The sequence below is a fragment of the Psammomys obesus genome, unplaced genomic scaffold (assembly GCF_907164565.1).
Source record: "Psammomys obesus unplaced genomic scaffold, mPsaObe1.curated_primary_1811, whole genome shotgun sequence".
NCBI lineage: Eukaryota > Metazoa > Chordata > Mammalia > Rodentia > Muridae > Psammomys > Psammomys obesus.
In genome coordinates this window covers 5,565,703-5,581,526 of record NW_026589447.1, presented here as the reverse complement: position 1 = coordinate 5,581,526, position 15,824 = coordinate 5,565,703, and the positions used below count along the sequence as shown (strand labels likewise).

Here is a 15,824-nt window from a genome sequence, read left to right as displayed (position 1 = left end):
CTCAACCTAAAACCAGACACACTAAATCTGTTAGAAGAAAAAGTGAGGAAGAGCCTTGAGATCATTGGCACAGGAGACAACTTCCTGAACAGAACACCAACAACACAGGCTCTGTGATCAACAAACAGTAATTGGGACCTCATGAAACTGAAAAACTTCTGTAACACAAATGACACTGTCATCAGAACAAAACAAAAGCCTACACTCTGGGAAAGGATCTTCACCAACCATATATCTGACAGACAACTAATATCCAGAATATGTAAAGAACTCAAGAAGTTAAAAATCAGCAAACCAAGTCATCCAATTAAAACATGGGGTGAAGAACTAAACAGAATTCTCAATAGATGAATATCGAACGGCAGAACAGCACTTAAAGAATTTCAAAGTCCTTAGTCATCAGGGAAATGCAAATCAAAATGAACCCGATTTTTTACCTTATACACATCAGAATGGCTAAGATCAAAAACGCATGTGACAACACATGTTGTAGAGGATGTAGAGAAAGGAGAGCCCTCCTCCATTGCTGGTGGAAATGTAAGCTTTTACAGCCACTTTTGAAATCAATCTAGTGTTTTCTCAGAAAATTAGGAATAGTGCTACTTCAAGATCCAACTATACTACTCCTACACATATATCGAAAATATGCTCAAGTATACAACAAAGACATTTGCTCATACATGTTTGTAGAAGCTTTATTTGTAATAGCCAGAATGTGGAAACAACCCAGATGACCCTCAATGGAGGGATGGATTCAGAAATTGTGGTATATTTACACAATGGAATACTACTCAGCAATTAAAAACAAGAAAATTGTGAAATTTGCAGGTATATGGATGGAACTGAGTGAGGTAACTCAGAAGCAGAAAGACACACATGGTATATACTCACTTGTAAGTAGATATTAGACATATAATACAGAAAAATATACTAAAATCTGTGCATCTAAAGAAGCTAAGCAAGAAGGAAGATCTTGGGGAAGATGCTCATTCCTCATTCAGAAAAGGCAAACAGCATAGACATTGAAAGAGGGAATGAACAGGGAACAGGTCAGGAACTTACCACAGAGGGCCTCTGAACGACTCTACTCAGTGGCATATTGAAGCAGATGCTGAGACTTATCGCCAAACTGGGCAGAATGCAGGGAAACTTGTGAAAGAACGGGGAGACAGGAAGACCTGGAAGGGACAGGAACTCTACAAGGAGAGGAACAGAACCAAAAAATCTTGGGCCAGGAGTCTTTTCTGAGACTGATACTCCAACAAAGGACCATGCATGAATATATCTCCAAGTGGGTTCACTAGTAAGGGGAACAGGGACTGTCTCTGATATCAACTTAGTGTCTGGCTCTTTGATCACCTCCCACTGAGGGAGCAGCCTTACCAGGCCACAGAAGAAGACAATGCAACCAGTCCTGATAGGCTAGGTTCAGACGGAAGAGGAAGAGGACCTCCCCTATCATTGGAATGGAAGAAGGCCATGGGGCAAGAAAAGGGAGAGAGGATGGTGCTGGGAGGGGACTACAGATGGGATACAAAGTCAATAAATTTTAATAAATAAGGGGACAGGAACTCCACAAGGAGAGCAACAGAACCAAAAAATCTGAGCACAGGGGTCTTTCCTGAGACTGATACTCCAATCAAGGACTATGCATGGAGATAACCTAGAACCCCTGCACAGATGTAGCCCATGGCAGTTCAGTATCCAATTGGGTTCCATTGTAATAGGAACAGGGACTGCCTCTGACATGAACTGATTGGCCTGCTTTTTAATTACCTCCCCCTGAGGGGGAAGCAGCCTTACCAGGCCACAGAAGAAGACAATGTAGCCACTCCTGATGAGACCTAATCGACTAGGATCAGAAGGAAGGAAAAGAAGACCTCCCTTTTCAGTGGACTTGGAGAGGGGCATGCATGCAGAGGGTGGAGGAAGGGAGGGATTGGGACGGGAGGATGGAGGGAACCACAGGGGGGATACAAAGTGAATAAAGTGTAATTAATAAAGAATTAAAAATAAATAAACTTAAAAATGAAAGTATGAAGAAAGGCTCTGATACTGTAAAAAAAGAAAAAAAAAGCCATTGTCTTTCCTGCTCACCTCATAGACATGCTCTAGAAAACAAGGAAAAATCAGGTTAGAAATGTATATGTAAAGTGCATAAGAGCTAATCATGAAACCTGAGTAGCAGTTCAAAGAAGGAGAAGGAAACAGAAGAGAATTTAAAGTATCATCTTTCTAATATCTAGAGATTTTGTCATGAGTTGAAATACAGTGATACAGATTTATCAGAGAGGTAGAAGGATCACATACTTAATTCCCATCTTCTTTGGCATTTCTGACTTAGAATATCAGACTGAAGATGTTGCTTTGCCTGGGTAAAGGGAGAAAAGACCTACTTTTCACACAAGATTCTCATCAAAAATTCTCAGAAACTTGATTGCACAGCCACTGCCCAGAAAAAAATACATTGAATTTGGTTCCATGTCAGGGACCATAGCCCAATCCATTTTCAAATGAACTGATGTCCACCTATTTATTATTCAAGAAAGGGCTCAGTTGTAACATATATATCATATATAGAAACACTGGTATTTCATTGAATTACTAAAATATAACTACTTAATCATCTTAAAACTCAAAGGACCCTAACTAGATAATCTTTGACCCCTAGTGTGTATGGAGAACTGTCCTCTATTCCATAGGATTAGCCTGGACAAAAATGAACATTTCTTGATAGTACAGTCTGACCTCTAGGTGCTTATAATCTTTCAGAGTAACAACTGGAAATTCATGAACTAAATTACAAGAAAGCTAACAATGCAAACTATGGGATATTTGTCTTGTAGAAACCTACATTTCCATGTTTTTTCTCCCCCACTGACTGGGATCTTCTGCACATCAGCCTGTGTTTTGTTTGTTTGTTTGTTTTTAATGTTTATATGCTTAGTATCTGGAATACAAACTATTTTCAGTAACTACAGAAAAACAATTTTTTTTTGAAACCGTCTTTCTTAAAGAGAAGCAGAAAGCAGGAATTCTGGGAATTCATACTAAGAAGGGTGAAAAACTAAAACACAAAGGCATGTTGTGTAAGGCTTAATTGCTTGTGTGAATTCAGTGACTAGAAATGAGAATAAGTAAAAGAGAATGGTGGAAGGGGAAAAACAAGGATAGAGCCATATAATGGAGAGTCTTAGAAACAATGATACATAGTGACTTCTAATTCCCTTGAGTTACTAGGAGTTGTGAGATGTTTTGGGGATATTTTAAGAGGCAAATAATATGTCGTAATTGTCTAGCTTCAATAAGACTATGGTGAATGTTTTCCTTCAAATGGAGCAGGTATTTGCAACTGTTTTAGGTATTTCCATTCCTAAGTTTATCCTGATAAATATGATGGTAACTGACCAATACCACAATTTATATAGGAGACCCTGGGGAAAGTGGTAGATAAGGCTCCCTTTTATTTGTTAAAGAGATCCACTGCAGAAAATATATTTGTGAGTGGAAGATACTATAGAAAAATAGGCGAGGTAATTCTATGCAAAACGACTAGTGCAGTGGGTAGTGAATTACAGCTAAGTTTTTCTTAGAAACAAACATTCCAGTCTCCCTCAGTCCTATGTTTTCCATATTCCTTTAACACATCTGGCAATAGTGTCTTCATCAGACCATTTCCATGATCAAAACAATTAGGCTAATCTTAGTACCATTGCAAGGCCCAGTGAAGAAATTCTTTAGGCTGGAATTAAAAACCTGCTTCGATTAGAATGAAAGCTTCATTCTCCCCTGTATTTCATTATCACTCAACTATGTGAATTGGAGGGGGGTTGATCTACACTCATTTGCAGTTTAGGCCTTTGTACTTTTGCGTGTGTGGTTTCATTTTCCTAGAATATTGTCTCTTCACATACTGTTTTCATTCAGTATGACCTAGTTCCACTTATACCTTCTGAAAGGCTTTTTTGATTATCCCAGGTCCAACTTCTTCACTTCAGTTTTTGTTCAATATTTTCTTCTTGACATTTTGAAAAATTACTCTTTCTGCTATGTATATTACTGATAACTTCTATGCTTTAACCTGGGCATCCACACATAAATTGTAAGCAACTTGTGTATAGCTTCTCTTGTATTTTTATACTATGATTTATTACAATGATAGTTGTAATTGGCTGGTTACCTGGATTTTTATATTCTGTTCCATAAGTCTTACATCATTGTTTGCAGGGACAATGAACATCTGTCTCTTTTTATCTCTGTCACTATACTATCAAGCTCATTGGAATGTTAGAGACAGACCCTCACACAGAATGTAGATACATACTGTTGGAAAGAATGAATAAAGGAAAAGCCAAACATCCTTATTAATCATTCACCTTGTTGGAACATCCTATGGTAGAACATGATATAAGTTATGGTGACAACCACAACGCAGCAAAGAGAGATGGTGAAGATGATGGGAAAGATTGAAAGTTTATTTCCTAAAATACAAAATAAGACTAAGTGGTATTTGGTTAAAAATGAGGTCACACAATAGTCTTACCAACTGCTGTACATTGTGTGTCACAATACCAACATACTAGGCAAGATTACCCTTGGTATGGTACTAGCAAGACCATTATAAGATAACTAACAGCTTTCTGATTAGAATTGAGTGCTGTTCCACAGGAGAGAATAGCATGCCTAGTACTATAATCCTGGTCAAAATCAATGGCTGCAAAGCTCAGGGACCCTAGAGTAGAACTTGCTATTGTTATTTTTTAAATAAATATTCATTTTGCTATCTGAACATTTATGCTTATACCTATAACCTAGGCTTTTCTCAGTATTGGACAGAGAAGCTTATTTTGTATTGGACAACAGTTAACATAGAAATGAATGAACTGGTGAAAGTATTGAGAAGAGACTGAAAGCTCATTCCTAAATGGAATCTCTTTCTCTCTCTCTCTCTCTCTCTCTCTCTCTCTCTCTCTCTCACACACACACACACACACACACACACACACACCACACATACAATAGAAAGCTGGGGGAGGAGGAGAAGGGAGGCTCAGAGGAAATCATGAAATAGAAAGCAGAAAGATTAAGAGCCAGACAATGAAGAGGAGTGATGTGAAATACTGTTTTCTGGACATGACAGGATTATTGCATTCATGAATTTATAGTAGCTGGGGTTACTTACTCAAGACTGACATAAGATCAATCCAAAAGTCCTGCACAGATGACCCTACCCCTTACTGAAAAGTTTTGAACAATTAATAATTTTTTGATGAGAGATACTAATTTTTTTCAGAGTGTTCCCTCAGAGAGTTTACCATACCCCAGTGGCTGGCCCAAAACTAATGCACATCTGGCTATCACTAATCAGATTTAGTAGGTTATCTAAAAAGAGGACATTGACGTTAGGAAGGGGAAGGAGTTGTTGGAGTTGGAAGAGGGAAATGAAATGTGGATATACTCATATATCATTTTAAATATGTACAAAATTATCAAGAATAAAAATAAAAATATTGAATGTTTATATAATATTCTTTTGTCTGTTTTGTCTTCTGTGACATTTTTTATCTCTTTATTTTTTTTTTTGATTATTACAATTTATTCGCTTTGTATTCCAGCTGTAGTCCCTTCCCTTGTCCCTTCCCAATCCTTCACTCCCTCCCTTTCCTCCTCCCCTCCTCCTCCCCCAGTCCACTGATAGGGGAGGTCCTCCTCACCTTCTATTTGACCCTAGCCTATCAGGTCTCATCAGGACTGGCTGCATTGTCCTCCCCTGTGGCCTGGTACAGCTGCCCTCCTCACCAGGGGGAGGTAATCAAAGAGCTAGCCACTGAGATCATGTCAGAGACAGCCTCTGCCATTGACTCTGACAAACACATTTTATAGAAGTCATTATAAAAATACATTATTTTATTCCTTTATAAGAGTACAAAAGAGCTTAAAATAATACATGGCAATAAGGACTAGGAAAATAAATCTTTTGGTGGGGATTATAAGAATGTAATGTGGTTGTGAATTATGCCCATTTTTTTAGGTTTTTAAGTATTATTTATATACTACGTTTCAATTAACAGTTTACTAAATTAAAAAATGGCAGCCAAATAAATAAAAAACAAAAGTTGGCCCTGAGGAAAAAGATCAAATGAGGAACTCTAAGTATCAAGCTGTAAGTCTTGAGGTCCCAAGGTAGCTAGAAAGAAAAATGAAATCTCACATTCTTAAGAAAATTTTCATAAATGCCAGAGATACGATGTCAAAATAAAATATTGGTTGATGTTTTTTTTGGTCACAGCCAGATTTCCATGCTTTCCATGGGGCCAAAACAGAAGGTTTTCACCTTGCCTTAAAGAAGAAAAAGTAGCTGTATGTCTTGGAGATGGCATCAAAGGTTGACACAGTCTCTGTACAGAGGACACAAGCTCCAGCTTTGGCTACCACATAAGGGTTTTTATACAAGAAAAATAAAGTGAATTAAGTCTGTGAAGAAGAAAAAGAAAAAGAAGAAGAAAATTAGTGTCTCCCCATCCTCATGGCGCAAATGGTATAAAAGGGTCAGAGAGAATTTGAACACATTATATTGCTAATTTTGAAAATAGATGAAAGAGGTCAAGAGCCAAGGAATGGGGTAGCTCCTACACAGTAGAAAGGATCAGGGAATAGATCCTTCTACAAAGCTTCCAGAAGCAATAAAGCACCATTGGCACCTGATTTTAGCTCAGTAATAATTACATCAGACTTTTGATAATGATATGTGTAAGATAACGTATTTCTGTCACTTTAATGTAGAAAATTTCAGGCAAGGCTTTTCATCGTTCACAGAAAAGTTAATATGTTGACTTTAGTCAAATCATTAACTGTCACTGGAGTTTAGTTTCCTCATAACCTAAGTGACATATTTGAATGATATCCGGTGCACTTCCTTTATTTACTTTCATCTAGTTATAATCAGCACTCAAAATAACATATCCTTCATACTTTGTTTTGATTGATTTTTTTCTTCATCACTACCTGCTGTCTTCTTGCTGCTTGTATCCTTCTTCTTCCAGCAGTTTGTTTCATGTCACGTGTGTTGTCATTTCCTCTCCACCTCCTTCTTTAAAACCATGTTTTTTTGAAGGGGGTGTTAGGAAGAGAGCTTATACTTAGTGTATAAGCAAAACTAGAGTCCACATCCACATTACCCACATAAAAATCAGACATAGTCATGAGAATATGTACCCACAGTGTTCAGGGACAGAGTCAGGTAAATCCTCTGGCCTTGTTCACCAGTCTAGCCAAGATGGTGAGTTTCTAGTTTCATGGCTTATTTATCACTTATTCTTATAAAAATACACATACATAAAAATTAGGAGTTAGAGTCTACATAAAAGAAAAAAAAATCAACATTTGTGGCTTTGAACCTAGGTTACTCCAGTTAATACATTTTCCCAAAATTTAATGTTTTTCTTTATGGTTGAATAAAATTGCACTTGTCATATATAACATATTTCCCTTAATGCCCATTAATTTGTTGGTGATGATTTAGGCTGATGATATTTCTTGTTGTGAGCAGCAGTAAACATGAATGTGCAAATATCTCCATGGTAGAACATAGAGTGTTGTCATATATGCTTAGGAGTGCAAATGGGACATTTTTTTCTCATTTCTTTCTCAGAAAGTCCATCATTAGTATATATAAAAATATCGATTTTATATGCTGATTATGTATCCTGAAACTTTATTATGAACACTATATTTAATAAAATTGGAGATAATATACACATTTATTCCATTTCATGTTTTAGAGAAGTTTTTCAAGTTAGTATAATGTTGGCTGCAGACTTTTCATATGTAGCATTTAATTATATTGAAATATGTTTCATATATTCCTACTTTCTTTCAAACTTTTATTAAGAATTCCTGTTGAACTTTATCAAATGCCTTCTCTGTATCTGTGCAAATAATCAAGCTAAGCTGACCATCAAAATTGGTTATGTTGCCCACATGGTACTGACTTTGGAGGAATGAAGGATGCAAGAGTTAGTGGGTCATAATTTCTTTCTCTGCTTTCAGGTAGCCTCTAAGATCATGCCAAGTATGGCAGGAAAAGTCTATCCATGAAGGCCCTGAGAAGTCAAGTGTCCCTGAAAGGCTACTGTAGACAGGGAATGGAAACAGCCTGACAGGAAATGGTATTGTGGGCAGCAAAATCAGAGAGGTGGAGCCAAGAAGGCCCTCTGTCATCAGACATAGAACTATGAAATTATAGGATTTTGGAGCCTGTAATTCTGGGTTTCAGTCTCTCTTTGGTCTAGTATTTCCTTACTATGCTCATTTCTCACTTTTATAATGGTAATATATATTATGTGCTATGGTATGTTACATATAATTGCTCTTTGATTTTATGGGGCATTATGATTATGAGATTACATTAAGTCTCAAAAGAGACTTTGGACTTTTAAATAGTGTGGTGACTGTGCAAGAGTACTGGGACTTTGGCAGTTGTACTAAATGAATTTTGCAATATGACATGGCAAACAGACTATTAAGGCTGGGGAGTAGAATTAGGTAGCTTGAGTGAGGTGTTCCCCTTGAGTCTTGGGAATTAGAATACTTGTTCCCAGTTGGTTACTGTTTTGAGATTATTAGGAGGGATGGAATTATTGGAGGAAGTATGTCACTGGGGGTGGGCTTTGAGGTTGCAAAAGTCATGGAGGTTTATTATCTTGGCTCCTTGTTTGTGGTTGGACTGATGTGTTCTAAATTTCTGGCTATCTGCTACCAGTTCCACTTCACCATCATGGATTCTAACCCTTTAAAACTGTAACCTCAAACTAAACCCCTCCTTCTGTAAGTTACCTTGGTCATGATGTTTCATGATATCAATAGAAAAGTAACGAACACACACCTCAAGTCTCTTAGGAAACAAGAGGTCAATCTCAAACTCAGCATGTAACAAGAAATAATAAAGACTAGGGACTAAAATAAATGGAACAAAGACTGAAGGAACATTATACAGTATAAACAAAAGAGTTGGTTTTTAAAAATAGATTAACAAATTCTCAGGCCAAGCAAACCAAAAGCAACAGAAAGAAGCCTCAAATTAATTAAATTAAAGATGAAAACGGAGTTGTTAAAACAGACTTCGATGAAATCAGGAGAATAGTTAGAGGATAATTTAAAAATGTATATAAATAACTTGGAAAACTTTAAGAAATAGATTAGTTTCTAGACACAAATGACTTATTGTAATAGTTACTTTTCTGTTGTGAGAAACACCGTGATTGATGGCAACTCTCAGAACAAGGAGAGGTTAATTTGGCTTATGGATCCAGATGGATAAGAGACTGTTATTGCAGGAAGCACAGTAACAATTATGGACATGGCAACAGGAGCAGGAAGCTGAGAGATCACATCCTTCAACATCACACACAAAACAAAGAAAAAAATCCAAAACTAGGATGAGACTAAAAGCTCTGAAAGGGCACCCCTAGTCATCTACTTCCTCCTTGAAAGACCACACGATTTCTCTAAACAGTGCCATCAACTGGAAACCAAAACCTCAAATAATGAACCTATGGGGAACATTGACATTTAAGCCATTACATTTCACTCTCTGATCCTGCTATGTTTATGGCACGTCTTGATATAAAATTCACTTAGTCAAACTTTTAAAATTTTCACAATCTGTGACAGTCTCCAAACCATTTAAAAGTCCAATGTCTTTTTGAGGGTCAAGTAAATTTCTGAACTGTCGCCCCCTGTAAAATCAAGAAACATATTACATACTTCCATCATAAAATGGTACAGAGTTACACATTACTGTTATGGATATTTTGGTTAATGATATGTAAATATGTTTTTGTTATAATCCCAAGTGGGGGATTTTAGTTTTATCCACACCTTTAATTGTCTTGTTCATAGCGTGGTATTTGCCAGCTAGAATTAGTTAATTTCTGAGGGACTTTTGAGGGTATAAATATGATAGCCCAGAGGAAAACAGTGTGGCAACTTGGAGAAAGTGGAGAAGCACTGCTTGTTGTATTTGCTAGTTTGCTGGCTTGCTGTTTTATTGGTGACCTGAACTTCTGGATTTCCTGACAACAGATAATGGTATTGTCCCCCAAAAGAATCCTACAACCCTACCCAGCAGGAAGAAGAAAAGAGGGTTACATCCCATTTCCCTTAGAATCTTCTTTTTTCCCCTACCTGGGGTTGGGGGTTGGAAGAGAGGTATAAGCGTTAAAAAATTAAATAAATTAATGTTTGAAAAACTAGCGCCTACAGGTGGTACCCTAACGTGGCTAGGCATAATGGGTGACTTTGCTTCTAATATAGTAGAGGAATCCTCCGGTTTTGATGGGTTTGCAACATTGTTTAAGGAGGTTGGCAAAATATTGGCTACTGCCGCTGGGTGGTTTCCTGTCTTGTTCCAAGAGGGGTTTTCTGCTTTTGCTTTGTAGTCTTTATACATTCTAATTTGAGAAAAGTTAGGAAGAAAGCTGAAAACTCAGATGGTTCACTTAATTCTCTTGTATTAGAAAAAAATTGTAAAATTGGCTATGCATCTAGAGCGTTTGCAATCAGAGGTTGAAATGCTTGGAAAGCAAAAAGTGCCAGTGGAAGGAGAACAAAAGGGTTCAGGCCTGCTGTCTGAGAGTGGAAATTTTCCACAGGATGAAAGAGGAAAGCAAACTAGACTGGAAGGCAGATTGCCACCCCGCCCTGCTCCATGAACTTTTGCCCCCAGGTGCCCAGAGGACCTGTGTGAGTCAAGAGGCTGGGAAGAAAAGTAGGTAGTACACAGAAAACGTGTTACTCTCTAGCCAAGTGCACCGCCTTAGGAGTCCTTTGGGGCTACGCAAGCACCATCAGCTTTCCCAGTCTTTGTGCAACATATGCCTTCTAATGGTGGTGAGGCTTATGATAATAGGACATGACATGTAATAGAAATGCTAGATTTAAAGCATTATAAAGAGTCTATTGTAAAGTATGGAATGCATTCATGTTTTGTTAAGTAACTGGGACACCCCAAACAGATTTATACCCCAAGACTGGAAGGAATTGTTGTCAGCTGTGTTAGAATCTGGTAAGCAGTTACAGTGGTTATTGTGGTAAGGCAATGAAGCCACAAAAATAAAACAATGAAATATAGCAGGGGAAATAAATGTTAAAGATCAATTGTTTGGTGAAGGGTGTTAGGCTGATTTCTGGGAACAAAGCCAACCTGATGATGTAATTGAACAATGTCGTGATACAGCATTAAGAACATGGAATATGGTTGAGGAGGCTCTTTTTACTAAGGTAGTTCAAGGAGATGCAGAAGCCTTCACTGAATTCCTACAGAGATTGGGTTCAGCTGTAAATAGAGCCATATCAAACCCTGAGACCAGACAAGCATTGGTACCTGTCTTGGTATATGTGAATGCAAATACTGAATGTAAGAGAACATTTAGACTATTAAAAGCACAAGCAACCTCAACAGACAAATGATATTGGCCCTCAGGAGCATCATGCCAATATCATAGGACAAGCTATAGCTAGAAGTCTCAGAAATCAAAATGTTTGATGCTTTAACTGTGGTGAATTTGGCCATTTACAAAAACAAACAAACAAACAAACAAACACAAAACTCTAAGGTTAAACGCTTTGCAGCTCAAAATAGGAGGTGTGTTAACACTGAGGAATTATGGTACATTCACTGGTAGATGGGAACAAGCAGATTCTACCTGTAATGAATACAATAGCTCTCAAGATTTTGTGGCTGCTGTGACAAGCGAAAGCACTGGTCTAGCGATCACTGTTTCAAGAGAGACATACAAAGTAACTCCTTGCCTTCAGGGAAACAAAGCGAAGGGCCTATCAGCTCAAGGTCCCTTAATAAACAATACAAGCAGTCCTATGTTGGACAGCTAGGAGGTAATGGGCAGGCAGGAAAAGTAAAACTAAGAATCTCAGATTTGATACATGCTACTGAAGGTAGCACAGCTTTGAGTCTGGCTACAGATAAACCTTTTACCCTTTCCCCAAGAGTTGAATTTTATAAATTAACCACAGGTATTTATGGTCCTTTGCCTTCAGGGACAGTATGGATGATCTTGGGAAGAAGTGGATTAACTTCTCAAGGATTTATTGTGCATCCAGGTATTGTAGATGGGGATTGCAAGGAATAAATTAAAATCATGGCATATGTAAAAAAGAAGATGAAAATTAATCCAGGGGATAGACTTGCTTACCTGTTATTGTTTCTCCACATCAAGGGTAAAGCTGCTCTGGTAAAAACAAACAAACAAACAAACAAAAAAACAGGAGCACCTGGGAGTACTAGAAAACGTGTGTTCTGTCAAACAATGGTTAATGATCAGAGACCCCAATTAATGGTACAAATGAATGGTGTTGAAATACATGGTTTGGTAGATACAGGAGCTGATGTCAGTATCCTTTCCCAAAAGTCTTGGAATTAAAAATGGCCACTTCAGAAGGTTTACACACAGTTTATAGGAATTGGTAAATTATATAAAATAAGACAAATTATTAAAATAAGACAAAATTATTTAAAATGAGACAGAAAGGCAAACAGGGAAGTTGAAACCCTATGTGGTTGACCTACCCATAAATTTATGGAGAAGGGGTCTTTTACAGCAATGGGGTACTCAAATTAATACATTCTTTCAATCACAGAGACAGCAAATGATGAAATTAGGGGTAAAATGGTAGTCAATACTGGGGAAGGTATTGATATGTACAAGCAAGAATCATCACAAGCTGTGCCCACTGTCCAAGCACAGGACATCACAAGGACTGAGTTTCCAAATTTATAAGAGGGGTCGCTGCTGAAATATCAACAGCCTTGCCCATAAAGTGGTTATCAAACAGATTTGTGTGGCAAGAGCAGTGGCCCATAATAAAAGAGAATTATAGGCACTTGAGCAACTGGTACAAGAGCAGCTGAAGGCTCAACATATAGAGGACTTTAACAGCCCATGGAATTTCCCTGTGTTTGTTGTAAAAGAGAAATCAGGAAAATGGAGGATGATAATGGATTTAAGAGCAGTGAATAGAGTCATTCAACCTATGGGTTCTCTACAACCTTTAATTCCTTCATCTTCTTTGTTACCTAGATCTTGGCTTATAATAATAATAACTGATTTATTTTTTTTAATTTTATTTTTTTCTTATCAGTTACATTTTATTAACTATGTACCCCAGCCGTACCTCATTCCCTCCCAGTCCCTCCCTCCCTCCCTCATCTCCACCGTGCCCCTTGCCAAGTCCACTGATAGGGGGACCTCCTCCCCATTCATCTGATCCTGTTTTATCAGGTATCTTCAGGACTGGCTGCAAAGCTCTCCTCTGTGGCCTAACAGGACTGCTCCTCCCTTGGGGGGTGGGGAGGCCAAAGAGCCAGTCATTGAGTTCCTGTTAGAAATAGTCCTTGTTCCCCTCACTATGGGAAACCAATTGGTTACTGAGTTACCACAGGCTACATCTGAACAGAGGTTCTAGGTTATATACATACATGGTCCTTGGTTTCATGTCAGTCTCAGAAAAGACCCTGTGCCCAGATATATTTGGTCCTTGTGGAGCTCCTATCCTTTCCTCAACAGACTAACTCCCCTTCTTTCTTATGATTCCCTGTACTCTGCCAAAGGTTTGGTCATGAGTCTTTGCTTTGAAAACACTGCTAGTTAGAGTCTTTCAAATGCGCTCAGTAGACTCCTGTCATATGTTCAATGCGCATCCCATCTGTCTTTCTAAACGAGGATTGATAATCTTACCCCATGTCCGCTCTCTTGATTATCTTTTTTAGGTGTGTAGATTTCATTATGTTTATCATATCTTATAGGTCTATATAAGTGAGTATATACCGTGTTTGTCTTTCTCCTTCTGGGATATTTCACTCAGGATGATCTTTTCTAGGTCCCACCATTTGCCTGCAAATTTCATGATTTCCTCCTTTTTGATTGTTGAGTAGTATTCCATTGTGTAAAAATACCATAATTTCTGTACCCATTCCTCCATTGATGGACATCTGGGCTGTTTCCAGGTTCTGGCTATTACAAATAAAGCTGCTATAAACATGGTTGAGCAAATATCCCTTTTGTGTACTTGAGCAAACTTTGGGTATATACCTAGCAGTGGTATACCTGGGTCTTGAGGAAGCACTATTCCTAATTGTCCTAGAAAGCGCCAAATAGATTTCCAGAGTGGTTGTATCAGTTTACATTCCCACCAGCAGTGGAGGAGGGTTCCCCTTTCTCCACAACCTCTCCAGCATGTGTTGTCCCTTGAGTTTTTCATCTTGGCCATTCTGATGGGTGTAAGGTGATATCTCAGGGTCGTTTTGATTTGCATTTCCTTGATGGCTAATGAGGTTGAGCATTTCTTTAAGTGTTTCTCTGCCATTCGATATTCCTCTGTCGAGAATTCTCTGTTTAGCTCTGTTCCCCATTTTTTAAAAATTTTTATTAATTACACTTTATTCATTTTGTATCCCCCCATAAGCCCCATCCTCCTCCCCTCCCGATCCCACCCTCCCTCCGCTTTCTGCATGCATGTCACTCCCCAAGTCCACTGATAGGGGACGTTCTCCTCTTCTTTCTGATCTTAGTCTATCAGTTCTCATCAAAAGTGGCTGCATTGTCCTCTACTGTGGCCTGATAAGGCTGCTCCCCCCTCAGGGGGAAGTGATCAACGAGCAGGCCAATCAGATTATGTCAGAGGCAGTCCCTCTTCCCATTACTATGGAACCCACTTGGACACTGAACTGCCATGGGCTACACCTGTGCAGGGGTTCCAGGTCATCTCCACGAATAGTCCTTGGTTGGAGTATGATTTTCTGGGAAGTTCCCTGTGTTCAAATTATCTTGTTCTGTTGCTCTCCTTGTGGAGTTCCAGTCCCCTCCAGCTCTTACTATTTCCCACTTCTCACATAGAATTCCATTCACTCTGCCCATCAGTTGGCCATCAGGCTCAGCATCTGCTTTGACAGTCTATACTGCAGAAGCTTTCAGAGGCCCTCTGTGGCAGGTTTCAAGGTTGTTTCCTGTTTTCTTCTGCCTTTCAGAGGCCCTCTGTAGCAGGTTCCTAGGTTGTTTCCTATTTTCTTTTTCTTCTTATGTCCATCCTCTTTGCCTTTCAGGATGGGGATTGAACATTTTAGCTAGGGTCCTCTCTTTTGCTTAGTTTGTTTAGATGTACAGATTTTAGTGGGTTAATTTATATTGTATGTTTATATGAGTGAGTATATACCATGTGTGTCTTTTTGCTTCTGGGACAACTCACACAGGATGATCCTTTCCAGGTCCCACCATTTACCTGCAAATTTCATGATTTCCTTTTTTTTCATTGCTGAGTAATACTCCATTGTATAGATGTACCACGGTTTCTGCATCCATTCTTCAGTTGAGGGGCATTTGGGCTGTTTCCAGCTTCTGGCTATTACAAATAAAGCTGCTACAAACATGGTTGAGCAAATGTCCTTTTTGTGTACGTGCGCCTCTTTTGGGTATATGCCTAGGAGTGGTATGGCTGGATCTTGAGGAAGCGCTATTCCTAGTTGTCTGAGAAAGCGCCAGATTTCCAGAGTGGTTGTACCAGTTTACATTCCCACCAGCAGTGGAGAAGGGTTCCCCTTTCTCCACAACCTCTCCAGCATGTGTTGTCACTTGAGTTTTTCATTTTGGCCATTCTGATGGGTGTAAGGTGAAATCTCAGGGTTGTTTTGATTTGCATTTCCCTAATGGCTAATGAGGTTGAGCATTTCTTTAAGTGCTTCTCTGCCATTCGATATTCCTCTGCAGAGAATTCTCTGTTTAGCTCTGTTCCCCATTTTTTAAGTGGATTAC

The 15,824-nt window shown here is 38.6% G+C and overlaps 1 protein-coding gene across 1 annotated transcript in view; it reads right to left on the bottom strand.

Moving 5' to 3' along the window:
- Vsig4 (V-set and immunoglobulin domain containing 4) overlaps positions 1-15,824 on the bottom strand; it is a 37,698-nt gene that overhangs the window by 1,809 nt on the left and 20,065 nt on the right. Inside the window, 2 exon segments of the mRNA XM_055605074.1 lie at positions 3,052-3,121; positions 4,377-4,481. Of these exon segments, the coding sequence (XP_055461049.1) occupies positions 3,052-3,121; positions 4,377-4,481 (175 nt within the window).